General features: G+C 49.0%; 1 protein-coding gene across 1 annotated transcript in view; it reads left to right on the top strand.

The window, feature by feature from the left end:
- PTH1R (parathyroid hormone 1 receptor) overlaps positions 1-22,903 on the top strand; it is a 109,940-nt gene extending 87,037 nt beyond the window's left edge. The window contains exons 7-13 of the mRNA XM_063303260.1: positions 2,587-2,740; positions 8,889-8,949; positions 9,982-10,048; positions 13,787-13,881; positions 17,124-17,265; positions 18,992-19,033; positions 20,655-22,903. Of these exons, the coding sequence (XP_063159330.1) occupies positions 2,587-2,740; positions 8,889-8,949; positions 9,982-10,048; positions 13,787-13,881; positions 17,124-17,265; positions 18,992-19,033; positions 20,655-21,014 (921 nt within the window). The 3' untranslated portion in view covers positions 21,015-22,903. The remainder of the gene's footprint in view (positions 1-2,586; positions 2,741-8,888; positions 8,950-9,981; positions 10,049-13,786; positions 13,882-17,123; positions 17,266-18,991; positions 19,034-20,654) is intronic.
- Positions 22,904-23,138: the final 235 nt, after the last annotated feature.

Genomic DNA, 23,138 nt, shown 5'->3' with positions numbered 1-23,138 from the left:
TATTTTATTTTTAACTCAGTTACTGTGTTCTGGGTTGAAGCATAAAGTGACCACACAGGCTGGATCCTTCACATCCAACATAACTGTGTGAAGTAACAGGGCTCTGCAGCGTTTGGGATTTGATTCCAGAAGATGCTTAGGAGGACATGAGATGCAGATGGAACATCTGTCTTTAAACCTTCTGAGCTCTTTCTCTGTATCCTGTGGAACCTGCAGAGCACAACCACTTAACCCCGAAAGGTATGGCTGCTTGGAAAAAGTTGCAGGCAAACGCCACAATTCTCTTCCTGCACACTCCAAACCACCGTTTCTAGATGACGGTGTTTCCACATTGCAGCCTGGCCCTAAAAAACACAGCAAAGCCTCCATTTACCAGACTTTAATTCAATGCACTTTGAATGCAAAGTTCACCCAATGCAATGGGCTAAATTTCCTCGACTGAAAATGCGCAGACATGGCCACAGTGACATGGTCTCCAATTTAATGTGCATTTGGGAAGAGCAGATGCTGCCCCCTGTGCAATGCTATTAAAATGGGGTTTTCCAGCAATGGGAGAAAGTGACTTAGGACAAGGACTTTCTAAGCAGTAAGGGAGGAGAACAATCTCGGTGACCTGTCCACCTTGAGTTGTGGCCTACCATAGCTGACCACGGAAATCCTGATTATGCACTGAATTTTCATTCATGATGAGCTGCTGCAGCGGCTCATAATAAACACAATGGACTACTTTTATTGCTCCTTGAGAGCATGATGTGCCCTTACAACGAGGGCAGTGTTTCTCAACCTTGGCAACTTTAAGATGAGTAGATTTCAACTCCCAGAATTCCCCAGCCAGCCTGCTGGCTAGGGAATTCTGGGAGTTGAAGTCCACTCATCTTAAAGTTGCCAAGGTTGAGAAACACTGAACTAGGGCATGCAACTTTTGAAAAGCCTTGCAGCGATTTGGGGCAGCCTGCCAGCAGGAGCCACAATGCAACAAATGAGCAGGATAAAAAGAAGATGGGATTAAATCTGATCGTTTGTTATTTTCCACATTTCTATCCGGGCACCAGCCAGAGACTCTCGGGAGCTTACATAGATAAGAAAAACCAAGGAAAACTTCCATGGTGCAAAATCCATAAAAACAATAAAATAGCACCACCCAAACAGAAAATTACAAGCAATAAAAAGCGAAAGGAAAACTGGCATAATAAAAACAGGGAAAGGTTCCATCTTCACAAGCTTATGAAACATGGGTGCAGTATATGTGTCCAGAAAGGTAAAAGATTCCCTTGAGCTGAGTTCGACTCTGCCCCAGCTTTTTTTTTTCTTGGCAACATTATGGAAGAGATTTGCCATTGCCTTCTTTTGGGTGGATTTTGACTTCCCAGTTCAGCCTTACAGCCTTGGGAATTTCCTGGTGGTGCCTATCCAAGGATTAACCAAGTTTGGCTTTTCAAGATCAGCCAAGGTCAGTTCGGCTCAAAATTCCACAAAGTGTTTTTTCTCAACCAGTTGCTTTTATTGCTCAGCCGAAGCTCTGCCCCTCTTTCGGGTCCTAAGCACCCCATTTACATGCTGAAAATCACACCCCTTAGAAATTCAATTTAATCCCAATTATAACCTGGTTGCCTCTCATCCAGGTAATCAGTTGGACCTTGCTTAACGAGTTTGGGATTAGCCAAGGTTAGCAAGGTGCTGCCCTCTGCTGTGACAAATGCATATATTCATGATTTTTAATCTTAAAGTAATTTAACTTAATTTCAGTTTCATTCAGTACAGCCAGGGCTGTCTGGAGTATAGGGTCAGGAAAGTCAAGATGATGCCTGCAGTTAATCAATTTCCTTTTTCAAGTATTCAGTTGGTTTCTGGTTCTAAAGTGAGTATTGAGGGGGCAGGTTTTGGAGAAGTGCAGTGCTTTTACTCTAGAGGAGGGAAGAAAAATGGACCTGGTCTTGGGAACAGGGAAAGAAGAACAAGCTGTTAATCTCAGTGAATTTCAGAAAAGATTAAACAGTCCTGGAAAAGAATCAAAAACAAGAGAAAAACTCCTAATAACCTTGCTTTGATTTTGTTTAGGATACATTGGGACCAAAAACAACTTGGGCAGCCTTTTAGGACTCTGTTATTCTATCTGACTACAGTAAAACAACATTCCTGGAACCCCCCTGGGGCCTGTTTCTTGGCCTGGCCTACCTGGAAGGGCTGTTGAGAGGCTTCACGTTGTACAAATCTATTCCAGAGGAAGTTGATGGTGGGCATGAGAAGGGTGCAAAACTCACCATTCTGGACATATCCAGGATATCACCACCAGCTCCCATACCTGAAAGATTTATTTCTGGAAAAGGACCAAACCACTTCCAGAGCAGCCAGACCAGTATGTCCTAGAATTCAAATGGAGCATTAGATCCTCCTTAGAATATTCTGATATTCCCTGGAATATTATATCCCCAGAATATTGAGTTTTGCATACACATTTTGTACTGTAGATCACTATACAGCCTCCGAGCTCTTCAACATCAAGTCTTGCTCAGCAACGATGCCCGCAATAGGACTTACCAATATTGTCCAGCTAATTCCTCTGTCTCTATCTGCACCCCTCCCCAGGTGGGCTGTAAAGTAGCTGTGACTTTGTTCCTCTACTTCCTCGCCACCAGTTACTACTGGATTCTGGTGGAAGGCCTCTATCTTCACAGCCTCATCTTCATGGCGTTCTTCTCAGAGAAAAAGTACCTTTGGGGATTCACGTTGTTTGGTTGGGGTGAGTTTGCATTTCTACCAAGACTTAATCCAGAGACTGGAGGATCTCAAGGGCTTCCAGGAGGTTGTCTCTTGGCCACAAGTAGTCTACAGGCACTGTGCAACTCTCCCACCGTTAATGTTTATTGATTTAAAAAAAAAGAGGGGGAAGGGTCTGTGGGAAGAATCAAGGCAAGTTACAAATATCTACCAAAATGGGAGGATGAGAACATTCACCTGGAAGCTCCTGCAGAAGTTGGAGGACGGGTGGGATTTATGGAGGTCATGATATAAATTGCTCCCCTGGGTATTCGGTTAGACTAAATAAAGGTCTTTCTCCTGGAGAAGGTCTACCTGTGTGGTTGCTAAGAGTCAACACAGACTAGATGGGCACCGAATCAATCAATCAAAGGTCTGCAAGCATGAAGGGAGCAGCCATTATTCACAAAAGATGGCCTTGAAGTTGAATCTGGAAGCGGGAGAGTTTCTGAATTTTTCCTGAACACTTTGGGAGACATTAGAGGGGTGGGGGGATGAGCTCCTAATGACCTGAGTTACCTTCACTCCACGGGATCTGAATTCCCTGAGGTTTCCAAGGCAGTGCACAGCTGGAACAACAGAGGGTCTGTTTTCCAACATTCCACATCTTTGGTAATAGATGATGGTGGCAATGCTCCTCTGTGTAAAGGGACACCACAGCATTTTAATACTTAGAAAGGGGCATGGATACTTAGATGTTTCTTCAACAGGTTTTGAGGACTGGTGGTGAGTAGAAGACTTTCAGCTACTCAGGCAGGAAGGAGTTGAACCATGGCTGCAAAGAAGTCAGCTGTTGGGTTCTTTGACAGATATCTAGAGGGGGGATTTCAGAGTTACCCTGTTTATTAGGGGAGAACAGAGGCTACTTCGCTCTGAAGACCTATCAACATCCCTTCTCCTCCACCTTCTTAAAAAACACAACCACAAGAAATCGATCACCTCTTTCTCTACACTTTTTCATTTCCGCGCTAGCGATAAATGGGGTCCTCTAGAACTGCTCAGCTGTCCTTGTCCCAAAACAACGTCAACAGGCTTTGCATCACTTCCACGATGCTCCGAAGTCTCCAGAAGTCACTCAGGTGGAAAGGAACTCAATCTGATTGAACTGGAAGCATCTGCCCCTCCATCCACATTTCCCATGGCTTCAGAGCTGCCAACCTTTATAGTCTGGACTTGAGGTTCTCCATCTTAAATCTTTCAACAAGATGTCCTAGAGGAGAAGGTCAGGCAGACATTTTGAAGGCAACCAAACTCCTCCATGTCCTCCTGAACGTGTCTGTGGGGTGGGACCGGGCCCCCTCAACCACCTAGACTGGAGAGAGGCCTCTACCAACCTCCCCCCCTCTCTTCTTCTGCCCCGCTTTCAAGGTCAGGCCCCTGAGGCACTATTCTGAGCCCCCAAAGTTTACCTTGAATGCATTTGTCTGGACACGAAAACAGAAAGCTGCAATTTCAACCGAAGCTGGTCTGCTTGGAAAACAGGATGTGGGGACCCAGTGGTGGGCAGATCATTAGCCAAAGTCTGTTTTCGCATGCAGGCGTCAAAGGAAAGGAAATTAAGGTCTCCAAAATAGCCTTGGCTGACCAAGAGGAAGGGAGGACATTTTATATACATAGATGTATATGTGTGTGTGAGAGAGAGGCATTTTAGAGAGGCCAGCTCAGTATCACAGCCATCCTCAGTTGGTACGGAGGGCATTTGAAGAGAAGAATTGCTTAGGAGGAGAAGAATCACAGACCCACCTAATCCAGGAAGGTCACACCGGCTGAGCCTGTGGGAATTAGCGCCTTCCTGAGTGGGGCACCAGGACTGATCACCAGCTTGCGTCCAGAAGCCCACAAGTCCTCATGATCTTTCGCTCCTAGAGGTCTTCAGTTTAGGCCCTGTGCATTAATTTTCCATCATTCCCTTAGAACCACCATAATTGATGATATTATGGTTGGTCGCACAGTCAGCCAGATGTTTAGAGTGGATTTGGCATTTTTGTCCACCTCTCAAGTCCTTCCCAAGGACCTGGGATGGGCAGATGTTGCTGTTTAATAATATGGAAGGTATCGGGGCAGGATGTGAGCTGTTCCAAGTAAAGCTGCCTTTTGCAATTGACTGATGGCCATTTGGTCAATGCCGATGGTGCTCCAGTGGTGCTCCAGATGTTTGGGGATTGCACCCAAGGCGCCTATTACTATTACTAAGATATTGATATACCTTTGCTTTCTTTTGCCACAGTCGTTCCGCTTCTGTGTGCAGGTCTTTGCATCTTGTGATTTTTCTGCAGTCCTTTCTCTTCTCTTCTGCTGTCTCCGTGTGTTGCGATGTCCGCTCTCCAGACCTTTTTGTTCTTCTTATCAACAACGGTTAAGTCTGGGGTGTTGTGGGGCAGGTGCTTGTCTGTCTGAATGCTAAAGTCCCGGAGCACTTTAGCTTCATTATTATTAATAATATTATCCCAAATGAATATCTCAGTCTAATCGATTAGGTTAGTGATTCAGGTGCTAACCACGAACCTGAGGGTCATGGAGGTATATGCTGTTCTAAGTAGGACTGTGTTTTGCAAAATTAGCAGTGTCAACTTCAATAAGTTCCACACGTCTAAATATTTGGGGAATCCTTTTGGTTTTGTACCAAAACCTCCAGTTACAATCCCTACAGTACAGGTAGTCCTCGACTTACAACCACAATTGGGACTGGAACTTCTGTTGCTAAGCAAGGCGGTTGTTAAGCGAATCACACCTGATTTTACGACCATTTTTGCTGCGGTTGTTAAGCAAATCACCACAGTCATTAAGCAAATCCGGCTTCCCCCATTGACTTTGCTTGTCAGAAGCCAGCTGGGAAGGTTGCAAATGGCGATCACGTGACCCCAGGGTGCTGCAACTGTTGTAAGTGCAAGCCAGTTGCTAAGCACCTGAATTTTGATCACGTGACTGCAGGGATGCTGTTACGGTCATAAGTGTGAGGACCGGTCGTAAGTAACTTCTTTCAGCGCCATCGTAACTTCGAACAGTCACTAAACAAATGGACATAAGTCAAGGACTACCTGCATGTCCCTTGATTTTTTTTTCCCCCCATAATATTTCAACCTGAATTTGTAAATCAAAGTATGTTGTTGTTGTTTGCTTTGCTGGGGTTCTCTTGAATCTTAGTTTTAGAGTTGCAGGCGTGTCATCATGATGTGACCCAGCAGGGTAATGAAGCATCTGCAGCCCAGCATTGAACCTCAGAGAACTTTTCCAATGCAACAGACCCATCCAGAGCTCAGCCTGCTGGCTGTGATCTTATTTATTAGCTTGTTAGATTTATGGCTTGCTTTTACTCCAAGAGCTGAACGTGGGCACAGATAACACTCGTAGGCCACCTTTGCCCCCATCCACGCGGTGGGGTCTTAAAAACAAACTTCAGATCATGACAGGACTGTTGAAAAGGTGAGCGACTCTTGAGTTTTGTGCAAAGGAAAATTAAGAGAGGCATCGGCTCAGAAAGAGGAATACTTTTCTTTTTTTTAATATGGTACATGCCCAGCCCCACCCTGGAAGGGAAACATTCTTGGTCCTGAAGCTGAAACCTCTGATCTGCATTAACTCTGCCATTAAAAAACAAAACAGAGTATTGTGTCTCTCAAAAATTAACCAATTTTATTTTATTATCCCATAAGCTGCTGTGTATTACAGTCCACTTTGGAATAAGGTTCTGAAAGAGGAAGCATGCTTTAAATTACATTACTTTATGTGATAATGAAATAAAATGATTCCACTGAGACTTTCAGGCGCTGCAAGATACTTTTATTTTATTGATTTTTCTCTGCCAAATGCTAATGTGGCTAGGGTTTGGGACATTTGGGAAACTGACCCATATTGGCTGAAAACTACCTCCATTCATTCAGATAATGGTGCATCTTAGAGATTGGTACCATATTGTCTAGATTCAGCATCCAAATCAGAAGCATCTGAAGGGAAGATTTAGTGAAAAATAAGAGAACAGAAGGTTTAGCTTTTTGAAATGGATCAAAGCCAGGTGGATTTCTTGCTATCTGGCCATCCAGGAGAATTATTGGCTATATTCGGCCCCATCCACCAAATTGTGATCACCTGGTGGCCTACTTTCCATCTCTATTCTGCTGCTGCTATGTACATAAAAGGGTTAAAGCTGGAACAACCAAAGGCCACTTCCTTTGGGTCTGTCCGTTGTTAATGACCCACCAATTATTCCCAGTGCCTCTGCAAAATTCTCCCCTTTTCCTTTAGAGCTATAGATATACAGAAAATGCAGCTTTTCGCTAGCAAGCCCTCTGCCTTTTTGCCTCTTGCTCATGCCCGTCTTTCTCCCTGCTTTTTTAATTCCATTTTTGCCAGTTAATGTTGTGATGTTTTGCTGATGTTAGGGATTGTCTGGGGTGTGCTGGGGGCAAACTGTGCTGGAATGGACCCTTGGGAATTTTCCAACAAGAATAAACCTCCCCACCGGCTTGCAAGCAAATCGAAACGCAGTCAGCCTTAACCAAAAGTCAGTAAACAGGCTGAAGTCCAGGATGCTCCTCAGCAGGGGCGGCGGGAATGATGCCCCCCAGAGATGGGAAAGAGGATGGGGAAAAGGCGCTTCTGCTTATGATACATGTGGGCATAAAGATCTCCTGAACCTAGTCCTGTGGCAGCCAGAGATGCCCGCGGGGGTCAGAAAAGGCACGCTGGTGGCCCCATCAAAGCCCGCCCCCGTCTCTGCCTTGACTCATCATACAACATCTGTTCTCTCCCCACTTCTTAGTGCCAAATAAACCCTGGATTTAAGGCTCATCTGTCCCCTCCTTTTAGAAAATGACATATATTCCTTAGAAAGGGGAAGTCTCTAAAATCAATGGGGGCTCTTGGTGATCGCTTGGACACATCCACACATTCTTGGAAGTTCTTTACAGTTGCCTTTTTCTGGATTTTTTTTTCCTATTACCTCACTGCAAAGTAATTACAGCAAGGTGGCATCCTTTAGCTGACCTTGGCTGATCTCAAAAGGTCATCAGGAGGTGGACGTGGTCAGTCTTTGGATGGGAGGCCATCAGGAAATCCCAGGCTGAGGGATAGACTGGGAAAAGTTGATAGGAAACCATTTCCATAATCTTGCCAAGAAAAATCTCAAGGGAGATGTTGATTGATTGATTGATTGATTGATTGATTGATTGATTGATTGATTGATTGATTCATCCATCCATCCATCCATCCATCCATCCATCCATTGATTATGTGCCATCAAGTTAGTGTCAACTCTTAGTGACCACATAGATGGACCTTCTCCAGGATGATCTGTGCCCAACCTGGTCCTTCATGTCTTCCAATGTTGTACCCATCACCACTGTAACTGACTCCCTCCACCTTGCTGCTGGTCCTCCTCTTCTCCCCTTTCCTTCTATCTTTCCTGGCATTGTGGACTTCTCAAGAGAGCTGATTGTTTGCATTGATTGATTGATTGATTACCATCAGGCCAGTATTGACTCTTAGTGACCACATAGATCTATCTTCTCCTGGAAGCTCTGTCCTCATTCTGGTCCTTCAGCTCTTCCAACGGTGCACTCATGGCCACTGTAACTGAGTCCACCCCCCTCCCTGCTGCTCATCCTTTTCTTGTCTTTTCTTTCCTTCCACCTTTCCCAGCATTATGGACTTCTCAAGTGAGCTTGGTCTTTGCATCGATTGATTGATTCTGTGCCATCAAGTTGGTGTTGCCTAGATAGACCTTCTCCAGGATGATCTGTCCCCAACCGGGTCCTTCAGGTCTTCCAGTGGTGCCCCCATTGCCACTGTAACTGAGTCCATCCACCGTGTTGCTGGTCCTCCTCTTCTGCTCTTTCCTTCCAACTTTCCCAGCATCAGAGCCTTCTCCAGAGAGCTGGGTCGTCCCATAAGGTGTCAGAAGTAGGATAATTTGAGCCTGGTCATTTGTGCCTCAAGCGAGAACTCCGGATCTGGCCCTGTTACCTTTGTGCTAAATGAATCCTGGATGTTCGCCCCAAAGTCCTATCCAGATGACACCACCACCCTCCCTTTTCCACATCCCCTCCAGGAAGGTTGCTGGAGATAAATATGAAATATTTATCTGAATATATGATTCTGAGACTCATCTGTGCATTTTGTTCTGCCTCTCCCAGGGCTTCCTGCTGTGTTTGTCACAATCTGGACAACTTTGCGGGCAACCTTAGCAGACACCGAGTAAGTCCAAAGTGACTCTTTTCTGCATGATTTTCTTTTTTTAAAAAACGCTGTATCTAATTTTGAATCCTGCAGTATACGTTTTATTTTTATTTCTGTACCAAATCAAATGTCACTAGAAATACCCAGAAAACAATGAAACATGGAGAAACCATGTGTTCAATGAACTTTGCGACACTTTAAAAATGGAACAAGTAATTTGGCAAAAAAATTTAATTCTCAGACTAATAGACTTGCAGCTCTAAAGAGATGTAAACCTGGTTTCTCTCTGATATTATTTTATTTTCCCCTTTGCTCAAATAAATGTGTGTGTGCGTGTGTGGACACACACTGTCCGTCTTCTTGAAAAATAATTGGCGCTTGAGGATATTTTTATCCTACATTGCAATATGATTTGTTTTGCTAATAGCCATAATTTGTGTAGCCATGACATTTTTATACCTCCTGAAGCTGGCTTTGCATTTATTACATACACATATATATACACACATACATACATATATCACTCAAATCCAATTTGGACTATTTTTTTAAAAATTGGTGTGCTATAGCCAAGGCAATTTTGCAAAACCAGTTGCATAAAACAGGATTTGAGCAGGGCTCCTTCTAAGCCAGTGTTTTTCAAACTTGGTAACTTTAAGATGTGTGGACTTCAACTCCCAGAATTCCCCAGCCAGCACAGGTTAAAGTGGCCAAGTTTGAAAAACACTCTTCTAAGCCAACCTCCTGTTTGGAGCCGTGGTTACTGAAGTAGGTAAACCTATTTTATTTATCCCCACCACCTGTTTCTTTTTCCAAGGATATTTTGCTCCTGTACCTGGAGGCTCAGCTTGGCTCTTCGGTCACTTCTCGTGAATTTCTCTGCTTTACCAGAGAAGTCTGGGATGAATTGAACAAGCCTTTTGACAAAGGAAATTCCAGAAGCCCCTGAAATATTTCCCAGGGCCAAAGGCTGTTAAATAAAAACAGCCAGGATTGTAAAACAGCTTCGGAAGGATTTCTCTCCTAGGTTTTGTCTCCTTTTCTTGGCAGATGCTGGGATTTAAGCGCTGGCTATTTCAAGTGGTTTATCCAGGTGCCCATCCTCACAGCCGTGCTGGTGAGTATCAGCCAGGGCCTGAGGGACCCAGGCAGGGAGAAGGAGGGGAAACTAACAGGCAAAAGCTGCTCCAGGAGTCAAAAAAGTCAAGATGGTGGGTGCAGTGGCCTAGGCAAAGTCATGCATCTGTTTTACATGCCTCGCCTGTGATTTAAATCAGTGTTTCTCAACCTCGGCGACGTTAAGATGGGTGGACTTCAACTCCCAGAATTCCCCAGCCAGCATGCTGGCTAAGGAATTCTGGGAATTGAAGTCTACCCATCTTAAAAGTTGCCAAGGTTGAGAAACACTGATTTAAAAGGCTGATCTGGGCCAATAAAACCACGCACAGCTTGAGATCAAGCTGGCCATTCTTCCTTTACAACATTTCCTGACGTTAAGATGTTTCAGCACAACATCTGATGTAAATGCCAGCAGAGTTTTGAGGGGGTGCCTGCCAGATTTTGGGGTGGAGATTCTGTCCTTCCTCTTAAGAGACAAAACATTTTGATTTAAGCTGGCCCTTCAGCTGTAAAAAGGCTGTGGGAGGATGAACGCTAGAAAGCATTGGACTTTACAGGTAGTCCTCGCTTAACAACCATTCATTTAGGAACAGTTCAGACTTACGACAGTGCTGGAAAAACCGAGTTACTACCAGCCATCACGCTTACGACCATTGCAGTGTCCCCATGGTCACATGATCATTCAGATGCTTGACAACCGGTTCTCATTACGACCGTCGCAGCATCCCACAGTCACATGATTGCCATTTTTGACCTTCCCAGCCAGCTTCCTGCAAGCAAACTCAATGGGGGACCCCATGATTCACTTAGTGACATGATTTGCTTAACAACCATGGTGATTCGCTTAACGACTGCCTTTGTCGCAGTTTTGTACAGGTCGTACAATTGGGTCGGATTCGTTTAATGACTGCTTCTCTTAGCAACCAAAATTCCAGTCCCAATTGTGGTCGTTAAGCGAGGACTACCTGTATTTTAGTCCTTGGATGGGAGACCGTAAGGAAATCATAGGGCAGTGGACTAGACTGGGAAGTTGAAAAAATGTTTGGAAGCAGCAAACGGTTTCCTTACTGTTGCCAAAAAACCTATGCAGACATGCTCTTGAACTCAGGGGATCAATACTTCTAAGTGTATTCTACTCGCATTTGAAGTAATACAGTATTTATAAAATATTATTCTTGTGTTCTGGTTCCCCAACCCCCTAACTGCCAGGGTCAGAGAGGAGAAACGACAGAAATCGCAGAAAATGTTAGGCGAATCCGCCAAGTAGACTTTACAGTCAGACACCTGGAAAAGAGCAGAAAATGCCAGCTCCCCCTCCCCTCCCATTTCTCGTTGGAAGGCAGCCGTGTCGGTCTTCGGTAGCCGGAGGGGCCTGGCCGCGGCCGCCCCTTTTCCGACTCTCAGTTTTATTAAAAGGCATCAGCTCTGGGGAGCCGCAGCTCCCTTCATCGGCTGCCTGGACGGGCCGGACTGATGTAGGGTTCATCTTGGGGCAGAGGAGGGTAAGAAGCGGCAGGCTGGGTGGTTGTGCACATCCAGGTCCCCCCGAGAGTCAGATTTTCAAGACTTCCATCCATTAGTCAAAAGCCCACTGGGTTTGCTGAGACCTTCAGAGATCGCTTGAATTAGTCCTGCCCACTTCGGGCGTGCCAGCGCTCCAGTGTCCAGAGGGCACCCGGGTTCAACTGCCATCCTCACCCACCTCTGCATGGCACATCCCAGTCAGAGTAGCCAGGGCTGGGCCCCCATTTGGATGGGGGCTTCTGGATTTGAACGGGTGCTTTGAGCATCGGCAAGGCTGAGCCACCCCCGTCGGGACCCCCCCCACCCCACTCCCCCCAGGTCCCAAAATTTGATCTCTCCCATGCCAGGAGGCCACGAAAGAGGCTGGTGGGCAAGAAGTGGACGGCAGCTCTCGCCCTGCCATGGAACCAATTCAGCTCCCGGTCTTCTGCATTTTGTTAGGTGGAAGGGGGAGGACGAAAGCTGCGCCCTCTGCACGCCCTCCCCCAAAGCCCAACTCCGCCCCCCCTCCGTGCCCCACCAGCTCTCTCCAAATTCGACAGACGCACAAGAGCCATGGGAAAGACATGTCGAAAAGCATTTGCACATCTTGTGCTCAGATAAACTTCAAATGCTGACTTGATCCCGCAGTGAGAGAGAATCGGAGGGCTCCTGATGTTAGGCACAGATCTCTCCTCAAACTGCAGGGACAGAGTTAAACACACACATGCACACACACGCACACACACAGAACCCAGCAGAATTAAAGAAGCAACTGGGGCTGCAATGCCATCAGGGCCACAGACCTCAAATATAAGACATCCGAGCTTCCACTCGGACGTGGGAAAGACATTTGTGGAAAACTGAGACGGGCGTCCCCTTGCAAGGCCTGGGAATTTTCTCTGCAAAACAGCGAACGTCCATCCTGGGCAAGACATTGTCTTGTGGTAATTGGACTGTAAATCGAAAGGCTTGCGGGGGCTGGCGCTGGACCATTCTCCTCCTGCCAGCTTTCCCCATTCTTATCCCTTCCCTTCCCCACCCAGTTCCAAGGTGAGTGGGTGGTCCTGGCAGCCAAGGGAAGGTGGGCAGGATGGCAGAAATGACTGCCAAGATTGCTCAACCCAGGTTAGCAAACAAAAGGGGCCCTTCATTTTTCCAGGGCGCCCCAGGCTTTTCATCCTGACCCCGAAGCTCCGTCGTGTGCCCACCCAGAACATGGGGGGGGTTTGAACCAAGTTCTGCAAGGAAGGTGGGGGGATGGAAAGGAAGGGTGTGTGTAAGTTTAAATATAATTTTTTAAAATATCTGGTATAGGTTTTGGAGATCCTAACTACAAAAGTGACCCTTCCATTAGTATTAATCTCTCTCTCCCTCTCTCTCTGTCTTCCCCCAATTTTTAGTCAAATACAATTATTTCTAAATAAAAAGGAAGGAAGGGCTTATTCTGAATTTTGTAAGCACTAAAGGCTACTTCAGATTGAACCAATGCCCTGCGATCTGATAGGCACATCTTTTTCATTTTCTTGGCAACAAGACAGAACTGGCTGCTGCCCTCTATCCCCACCTAGTCGACAGCCCTGGAATATCCAAGTGGTCTCCCATCCGAGGGCTAACCAGGGCTACCCTTTGGGGGTCAGCTGAGGTCAGCTGCTTTACAAATGCTAGGAGGATTAACAAAGAGCATGCCTTCCCCCACTTGCTGCCCTCTGCTGGACACAGAAGGGGCTGCAGCTCCCAGCATTCTGCAGGTGACTCCCAAGCAGCCAACCCGCAGCCACAAAAGGGGGCAGGGAGCGGTGGGCTCCTGCTGAGGCTTTCAGGTCCAGCCTGTCAGCTGAGGTCCCAGCTGCCAGACCCTTTTCCAAAGGTGCAGAATAAATCATCAACCACTGGGCATGTTTAAGAGGGATTCCAAGGCCTCTTTTGCCCAGACACACCAATTTCATAACCCTCCTCCTCCTCCTCCTCCCATCCTTCTTTCCTCTTCCTCTTCCACTTTTCCTCCTCCTTCCCTCCCTTGCTCCCTCCCTTCTTTCCCCTTCCCCTTCTCCCTCCCCCTCTCCCTCTCTCCTCCCTCCCTCCCCCTTCCCTTCTTCTCCTTCCTCTTCCTCTTCCACTTTTCCTCCTCCTTCCCTCCCTTGCTCCCTTCCTTCTTTCCCCTTCCCCTTCCCCTTTCCTTTCTCCCTCCCCCTCCCCCTCCCCCCCTCCCCTTCTTCCTTTTGTCTCACAGGCAAATTTCATCCTGTTTATCAAAATCATCCGAGTCCTCGCAACTAAACTCCGAGAAACCAATGCAGGGAGATGCGACACAAAACAACAGTACCGGTAAGGGGTCGAAATCTCCCCCCCCCCCCCCGCTCTCTCTCGGGGACTTCAGGGGAGGATTCAGCCCGACGCCGGCGGGCAGAAGAGGGGCCCGCAGAAAACCGAGCGGTCCCTCACCGGACGCCAGGGGAAGGGTCCCCCGCAGGCCGGCGCCCTCCAGCAGCCCCAGCGCTGTGGCCCGGGCGGAGGAATCGGAGGGCATCGCGCCGGCCGGCCGGCCGGCTGGGCAAAGCGCGCAACGGTTTGGCTTCCTTTGCACCAAGCCCCGACCGTTGTTTGTGTGTTTGTTTGTTTGTTTGTTTTAATCGATTGGCACAGCAGTTTTTGGTCTTCGTGCTGCTTTTTTTTTTCTTGCTGGGCAATCCTTGTGGGGTCCGGCAGCCAGATGTGTGGACTGTTCAGCCGTGACAAGTCCCGTTGCCCGGGGCGCACCACGAGGCGGCTGGTCCACCTTGCACCAAGTTGGGCTGAGAGGCAGCGACTGGCCCAGGGTCTCAGGCGGGACTAGAACTCGCAGCCGCCCGGTCTCTGGCCCGGCGCCTTCGCCACTAGACCAGACTGGCTCTTGTTTCTTGGGCTGAGAGGGCGGGATGGCCCCAGGTCACCCAGCCGGCTGTCGTGCCCAAGGCGGGACTAGAACTCGCAGCCGCCCGGTCTCTGGCCCGGCGCCTTCGCCGCCAGGCCGAGCTGGCTTTCTCCCAACCGGTTAATCGGAGCCGAGCGGGGACTCTGCCTTGACGCCGGCGCCGTGGGAGCCCGGGCGAGAGCAGCCGCGCCCCGCCGCCTCGCGCGCGCCCCTTCCCGGACCCGAATCCCGCCCGGCCGGCCGCACCGGAGAGCCGCGCCGGAGAGGACAGGGCTGCGTTTGGAGGCCGCGGGCGGGGAGCGGGCGGGGAGGCCCGTCGGTCTGGGCAGAAGTATTTTGATGCGAAGCGGGCGGCGCGCGGGCGTGGCTCGGGCGGCCCCGCAAGACCCCGAGGCGGCTCGCCAGCCCGGCGGAGGCCTGTCGGTTGCGCACAGACTCGTTTCGCGCCCCGCGAGGCTTGCTCTGCGTTCCGGTTTGGGTGCGCCGGGCGGGCGGGGCGGCATTTCTCCAGCCCGGACCCCGCAACCGCCGGTGCCAGCGGAGGGGAAGGCCGGCCGGCCCAGCGGCGCCCCCTGGGTAGCGGCCTCCCGACGGCGCTCCTCCTCCGCCTCCCGGGCAGCCTCCTTTCCAAGCAGAGGAGGCTCCCTGCAGGGGCGCCTGGGCGCTGCCAGAGGTGTCCATCCATCAGACAGCATTTCACTTCTTCTGGTTGATGGTGCCAACCGACCGCTGTTCCGTGGGCCGGCCTGCCTCCCTCCCTCCCTTCCTTTCTCCCCATCCCCTCCCTTCCCCTTCCCCTCTTCCCCTTCCTTCCTTTCTCCCCTTCCTTTCTCTCCTTCCTTCCCTCCCTCCCTCCCTTTCTCCTCTTCCTTTCTCTCCTTTCCTTCCTTCCTTCCCTCCTTCCTTCCTTCCTTCCCTCCCTCCCTCCCTCCCTCCCTTTCCAAGTAGCAGACATGGAAAATAATTTATTGGAATGGATGGATGGCCTCCTTTTGCACCCCCAACACCAAGGCCAGGATCAAAGCTTGTTCCTCCCAGTCGGAATAATCCTTCGCGGGTATCGCCTCTTCCTTTGGCCCCTTCACCCATAGCCCTCAGCCCCAGGCCAGACCGACCGGTCTTGCCAACGCAGAGCGAGTCTCCCGGGCATCTATCACGGGAGGTGAAGCGCAACACTCCCTTGGGTCAAGGTCAGCCGCTGGGGACTTCAGGGAGGCATCCCGGCAGCTCGCCTGCTGATCTCCCATCCAAATCCAAAACAGGTCGATCCCTTTGAGTGTCTTTGAGATGAGCCGAGGTCAGGAGACCTGTGTTCTCAGGAGGCTGTTTTGGAAAGGAGGCTTCAGTTCAACAAAACAGCGATCGAAACTTTTTGAAGGGGTGCCTCTGAAAGCCACAGGCCCTCTCCCCTTGCAGAGCAGGGCGCCAGATCGGGCCCCGGGTCGCCCCCTGAATTTGATGCGCCACAAAGGGATCCTTGCAAGGGGGTAGAGGCTTAAGAGGGACCCCAGAGCAGGCCTGGTCGGTGACAAGCGAGCCTCTCGTCCACCACCGACTCCCCACCCCAGCAAGGTGGCAGCTGAATCCTGATTTAGGGGTGCTGGTGGGAGCACCCCTAAGGTCACCAGACTAACTTAGAGAATGGAGGGCAGGCTGAGTCCCACACAGAAGGAAACGATGGGACAGCCGGTCTAACAGGAGGGCCAGACCAGCCGCCTGGATCCTGAGGACTAACTTCATGGGACAGAAGGAAAAACGGTGGAAAGGGAGAGGAGAAGTGATATGGGGTTCCAGACAGTGGGAAGAGTTGGGGGGGGCATCTGCAGGGAGGGGGGGCATCTGCAATGTGTATTTTTAACACACAGTTCATATGTGTGTGTGTGCATGTGTGTATTAGAGAGAGAGATGATAGATATAGATTGATGGTGGTGGTGATGATAGATAGACAGATGATAGATTTAAATACATAGATACATAAATAGAAGATGGATGGATGGATGGATGACTGAGGATAGATATAGATGATGATAGATGATAGATATATAGATAGGATAGATAGGATAGATTGAGGATTGAGGATAGATATGGATATAGGAAGAAGAAGAGGAGGAGGAGGAGGAAGATGATGGATGGATGGATGACTGAAGACAGAGAGAGGGAGAGAGAGAGGATGGAGGTTTAGAGATGGAGTGCCTATGCTTGGTCAAACTACATTAGAAAACAATCATGTAGATATTACTAACTGTCGCGATGAAACCAAAACATCTGTCGGTTTCCTGGGGAATGTTGGCAAGCATCAGCCAGAGTGTTCTGAGTCAAATTCCTGATTAAAAAGAATCCCCCAGATTCCTTCCCTGTTTTGACAAACGGTCTGCTTTTAACTTTTTGCATCACTCTCGGTAATTGGATGCTGATTTCTCAAACTGTTCTCCAGAAGGCTTCAGAGGTGGTGATGACGGTTTCAGATCTCTCGCTCCAGACAAACACTTTACAACCCGTTGCATCTCCTCTGCACCTGAAAAGACAGCTCAGTGCCAAAACACTTTGGGTACAATTTAGTCCACGACTGTTGGATATCAAAAAGTCTGAAAGATCTGTCGTTTTAGGGCAACTCAGGGGCCATAATTTTTTGTCTATCCTCTTTCTCTTTCTGCAGGAAACTGTTGAAATCTACCCTGGTCCTCATGCCGTTATTTGGAGTCCATTATATCGTTTTTATGGCCATGCCTTACACGGAAGTTTCGGGAATCCTCTGGCAGATTCAGATGCACTACGAAATGCTTTTTAACTCTTTCCAGGTTTGAAGAACATCTGCACCTTCATCAAAATCAGGAGTGTAGGATTTAGGAAGGGGGTGAAAACACGAGAAACTGTTTTCCCCAGCCTGAGGTCCATCAATGGCTTGGACTTAAACTCCCATAATCCACACCCAACCCAGGTGCCACAGGTGGGCCCTTGTAGGCTCAAGGTCCCCATTTTTTTACTGAAAAGAGGCATCTTGCCACTTTTAATAAAAATGGGCTTCACCTGCGCATTTATCTATAGCTGGTAATTACTGAAATCAAGATGGTGTTCTGAATATGACGTGATTCAGACATTGCTCTTTCTAGCATCAGTTGTTTTTCACTGGAAAGGAGATGCTGGAAGAGGTCAGCCAGCCTCTCTTCCCTGCAACGTCCTGCTGTGGGGCAGATCCAGGATGGAGAATTTGAGTAGCGGGTTTCGGTAGCTTGGCTGTGGCTGTCTCACTAGCCAGGTGGGGAAGGCTGCGGGATTGACTAAGAAAAGAGTTCTCAACTTAATCAAGACGTATTGTAGAAGATAAGCAGCTGGATGGAAGAGTGGATGAGCGGAGGGATGGATGGATGACCGATGGACGCTCCTGTATGTAGCAGATGCCGTCTCTTGGTTGCCTTTTTATGAGAATGCCTGTTGCATAAAAATGAATGCCCAAGGAAGCATTTTTCTGACTGAATCCCAAGCAGACATTTGCTGATATGATCCATTTGTTCTGTATACCTGTGGATCGTACACAAGTACCCCTTTTTGGCAGCCAGAGGGATGTAGCAATGGAGATGTTGGACTGGGACCAGGAGGATCAGGTTCAAGCTCCCCCCCCCCTCCCCAGGCACATAAGCTCCCAGCCTGGACCACAAACCAGGAGGCCCAGATTCTGGTTCCCCCTCAGCCATGGAAGCTCCCTAGGAGCAGTCTGGGCCAGTCCCTCCCTCTCAGCCCAAGAGCCGCGGTGGGGTAATGGTGAAGATGTTGGAGGAGATGTGGGGAGACCCAGGATCTAGTCCTTGCTCAACCCCAGAAGATCACTAGATGACTTTGGGCCAGTCCCTCTCTCTCAGCCCAGCCTCCCCACATCATTGTTGTGTGACAGGAGATCCCCATGGAAGCCATACTGAGCTCCTGCGGAAGAGGTGGAATATACATCTTAACAAGTTTTATAAAGAAATAAATATTAAGATGGTAGCAAGCCAATCCCTTCCTGAAGTCAAATCAGGTTTTATGGGATTCTGTCATAATTCCGTCCCTGCCGCCCATCCACACACTCATCATCCATTTTGGTATCCCATAATCCCCAGGAAAAGAACCTGCGGCATGATGGGAAATAAATAATGTTGACTTAAGCTAGTGTTTCTCAACCTTGGCAGCTTGAAGATGTGTGGACTTCAACTCCCAGAATTCCCCAGCCAGCATAGCTTCAAGCTGCCAAGGTTGAGAAACACTGGCTTAAGCGCTCATCAACAAAGCAAATATTGTTAATAGAACCCAGTCCCTGTGCTGCATCATATGTAGTGCCAATAAATTAGTTTATAGTTTAACAGGCTTGGTTCACACAACCTACCAGGACAGGAGATGGGTCCTCCACCACATGTTAAGCTCAAGCTACCCACCCCCTTACGGACTAGTTTAATGTTGGGTGTCAGCCAGCTGAGTCTTCAGCCCTGTAGCCTTAGGCTGCTCTTGAAGTCAATCCAGGAGGCCAATTGTCTTCCTTCTTTTTCTTCCTAGGGATTTTTCGTGGCTATTATCTACTGCTTTTGTAACGGGGAGGTGAGTATCCTGGAACCAAGCCACATGATCAGCGACTTGTGTTCTCCAGGCTGTATTAGTTCAGATCATCAGGAAAAGCAGGGTAGGGAACTGGAGCTTTCATACCAAAGCTGGAGGCATCAGGTTACTCTAGGACCCCATCCTTGAAGTCCCAATTCTGGTTCCTCTAGTGCCCCATCCTTGAAGATGCAGGTCCCTTTACTTGCCCTAGAGATGATGTGTCATGGTCCTTCCAAAGATGACAACCACTTGCCATCATATTCTCATGGATGTTCTGGGGACCATCAACGGTTTCTTAATGAGCTCTGGATTTGGCCCAGGAACTTCAACTCAGATAGGCCAAGTTCAAACTTAGATGGGTATCCATGAAGCAGATCAGGGTTCTCTGCACTGAGTGCTTACAGCAGTGTAAGTCACCCCATCGTTTCCTTCCATACTGCTCTGCTAACGGGGGGCCAAGACGCAGGCCAAAAAATGAGAAGGAGGGAAGGCCATAAATTGTCCTTCTTCTGAAAGAGCTTTCTCTGGAGGTATAGGGAGAGGGGAGGCTGGTGCTGAGTGTTGAAGGGTATGCCTTTTATCCCAAAAGTTGCTCCCTTCCATCCCCAGTCAACTTTTAGCTGATGTATTGATTACATCAGGGACGCGGTGGCGCTGCAGGTTAAACCGCTGAGCTGCCGATCGGAAGGTCGGCGGTTCGAAACCGCGCGGCGGGGTGAGCTCCCGTTGCTAGTCCCAGCTCCTGCTCACCTAGCAGTTCGAAAACATGCAAATGTGAGTAGATCAATAGGTACCGCTTCGGCGGGAAGGTAACGGCATTCCGTGTCGTCATGCTGGCCACATGACCCGGAAGTGTCTACGGACAAACACTGGCTCTTCGGCTTTGAAAATGGAGATGAGCACCGCCCCCTAGAGTCGGACATGACTGGACTTTACGTCAAGGGAAACCTTTACCTTTACCTTATTGATTACATCAATCTTCCCCAGTATGGTACCTTCCATGTTGTCACAATGGCCAGGTTGGGAAAGGCTGGGTTAGAATAAACAATGAAACTTTTTTTGATTTCCTGAATTAGGAAGGAGGGAGGGAGGGAGGCACCATCTCTTCAGAAGGGGGAATAGCTTTTCTAAAATGATCCCTGCCACCTAAAAGTAATGCACAAAGAAAACATTTTTCCCTTCAGAACGCCTGACTGAGTCCTATGCAGACACTTGCAAATGAAATCCGCTGATTAATGAATTGGTTTCTTAGGATTCAGTTGCTTAATAGGATCTTGCAAATCATTTGGAATGTGCTTGCACGATGTGTGTGGTTATGCACAGAAGACAGACTGCCAGGACTGCTGGCATCGTGAAATGACTTTGGTGTATGCGCGTGAGCACGCCAATGCCTTCAAAAGCCCTTCGCATCAGTCCTCCGAGGAGTCTGCACAGCCTTCTGGCTTAACCATCTCAGACCCCTTCAGGTCCCTCCTCCCCATTGCCCCTTTGCGTGTCTCATTCAGCAAATTCCAATTTGCACAGTCCGGAATGTCTTCCATAAGCAGACCTCCCTCAGAACCTTCCACCACTCCAATCCCATAATAAGTCTCCTTTTTTTCCCCTCTCTCACCATCATCAGGTTCAAGCAGAGATAAAGAAGTCCTGGAGCCGATGGACATTAGCGCTGGACTTCAGAAGGAAGGCCCGGAGTGGGAGCACCACCTACAGCTATGGACCCATGGTGTCCCACACCAGTGTCACTAACGTCACTGCCAAAGGAGGGATTCCCTTACCTCTCAACGGCAAACTTATTTCGGGAACCCTCAACGGGCACCGGAATTTGCCAGGGTACATCAAGAACGGCTCCATCTCGGAGAACTCCCTGGCATCTTCCGGGCCAGAACATTACAACAAAGAGGAAGAATATCTCAACGGCTCCGGACTTTGCAACGGCTACAAGCCGGCCACCCTGATTGAAAAAGAAGAGAGTGTGATGTAAACAGGACTAACGGGATGGTTAGGAGGCCGCAGGGAGGGGTCCCAGAACGCACTGAGGGTTGCAGAGAATCCCCCGTCCATCGCTCCACCTCGTGGCTTTGGGGAGGGGGGGTAGACCTTCCACCCAAGTCTTTGCAATGAGAAACCATGTTTTATGGGCACCAGGGAGAGACTGAAGGCAAGAATTCTGGTGACCCGGCAGAGCAGCCTGACCACAAAGGAGATTTTTGATCAACAGGGCTTACCGTCCATCTGCAGGACAGCAGACATGGAAGGAAATAAAGCTCATAAAGCCTCTGCGTTATCCTGCCCTGGGAGGCAAGGGCCACACCCTGTTGTCCTTTGGGGGAGCAGGGGGGAAGTGCAAATTGTCCCAGCACATCCAGAGTTACTGGGTTGCTCCCTTGGGGGAAAGCAAAGGATCTTGCCCTTATATTGATCCAGCCCAGGTGGGCTCAGAGCAAAGCCTTCCTGTTGCTTCTAGATGGAGTTGCTTTTCCTTCTTGGATTAAGATTTGGGTTTAAAAAAAAAAAACCAGAACGCATGTTCCTATCAGAACAGGAAGTTTTTCCCTCCAGGCAGTATCTGAATCCATGTTTTTAAATGACCAAGTGAAAACAAACTTCAGAAAGGTGGTTCCTGCCTTGGGCTTGGGCAGGGGGTTGGACGGGAAGGCCTCCAAGGTCCCTTCCAACCCGGTGATTCTATAAGGGTCCTTCCCCTGACCAGAGCTGAGAGAGAGCCGCTTACTTATGCAATGGAAAGAAAACCAAAGTTACCTGCCTGCATGCTCTCGATCACGGTACCTGTCTGCTTCTGTCTCTCCACACTATAAAATCAGATTGTCCCCTTCCTGCCCACCACCCCCACCCCAAGCAAAGGGACCTGAGAGTGTCCGGCATTCTTTGTGGAAGGAGGAATTATTATTAGATCAATCCCGAGTCTGCTCTGCATAAAAGAACAAGTTGCAAAGCAAGATTGGAAGAGATCGTTGCCTCTCCGGAGACAGACCGTTGATTAATGGAAAGCAAAGCCTGAAATTGTGTAAAGACAAGCTGGGGAGGAGAAGAGGCCCTCGATGCAGGCAAGGGGGCTCTGGGTTCGGTTCCTCCGTCCCTGCTCGCTCCCCTCCTGCATCAGGACCACGTGCTCTGGAAAACCCTCCCGGGGTTTTGAGGGTCAGGCGGGCAGGTTAGCAGAGTTGTGAAGGAGCGAGCAGGATTTGCACACTGTTCGCACTGCGTATCTCCGATGGGTGGGCAAGGCCCGATGGAAAGAGGAGGAAGAGGAGTTTAATTGGCTGGCCAATGTCCGATGGGGTGGGTCGTCTCCCCTGCCCAAGGTCCTGTTCTTCTACCTCTCCTGTACAGTGCCATTGGCAGCCAAAATGCCGGGTCCTTTCGGATGGGGCGGCCTTGAGCCTGTCCCAGGAGGACAGAGGCTGGGACGCCAGGGGGCCAGGCAGCAAATATGTGGGTCTGCACACGAGTGGGCATGGCCCAACGGGAGTAAACAATGTCTTTCCCAGCCTCTGCCTTAGGCCAGTAATGGGCCGGATCGAACAGCCCCCAATTGGTGCACGAGAATCGGAAGGCCGCTGTGTTTGCCAAAGCTCTTTAAAGGTCCGGCCACGAGGAAGCCAGAATAAGAGGGCAGCCTTCTTTTTCAAGGTTTTGCATGAAGGAACTGCTGCATTACAGTGACAGCTTTAAAGCTGGTCCTTGTGGACATACCTCCTGCAAATGGACCGCGGCTCATTCCCACGAGGAACTGCATTTGGTAAAGAGACTGAGAATCAGCTGAAAAGATCCCCAAGTTCCTTTTCAAAAACCCCACAGTTTGGGAAGAAAACCCTAAGCCATTTTCCGAACATTTGTAAAGGAGTAAGTCAGTCCGTCACAACTCCAGGACGTGGTTACCCGCTTAGCGGAGCTGGGACTGATACATAACTTGGTTTTCTACCCCCATCTCTAAATAATATTAAGGCCACTGCACAAAACTGCTAGGAAATTCCACCTCTGCAAATACAAGCTTGAGTAATTCAATTAGCACCAGTCTGGCTTCACAGCCCTTCTTCAAATGCCCCTGGTTAAAAACTACCATTCCCAGAATTCCTTGCAGAAT

This window comes from Candoia aspera, chromosome 4 (genome assembly GCF_035149785.1).
Source record: "Candoia aspera isolate rCanAsp1 chromosome 4, rCanAsp1.hap2, whole genome shotgun sequence".
Lineage (NCBI taxonomy): Eukaryota > Metazoa > Chordata > Lepidosauria > Squamata > Boidae > Candoia > Candoia aspera.
Note: the sequence above shows the minus strand (reverse complement) of the source record. Positions and strands in the feature narration are given on the sequence as shown.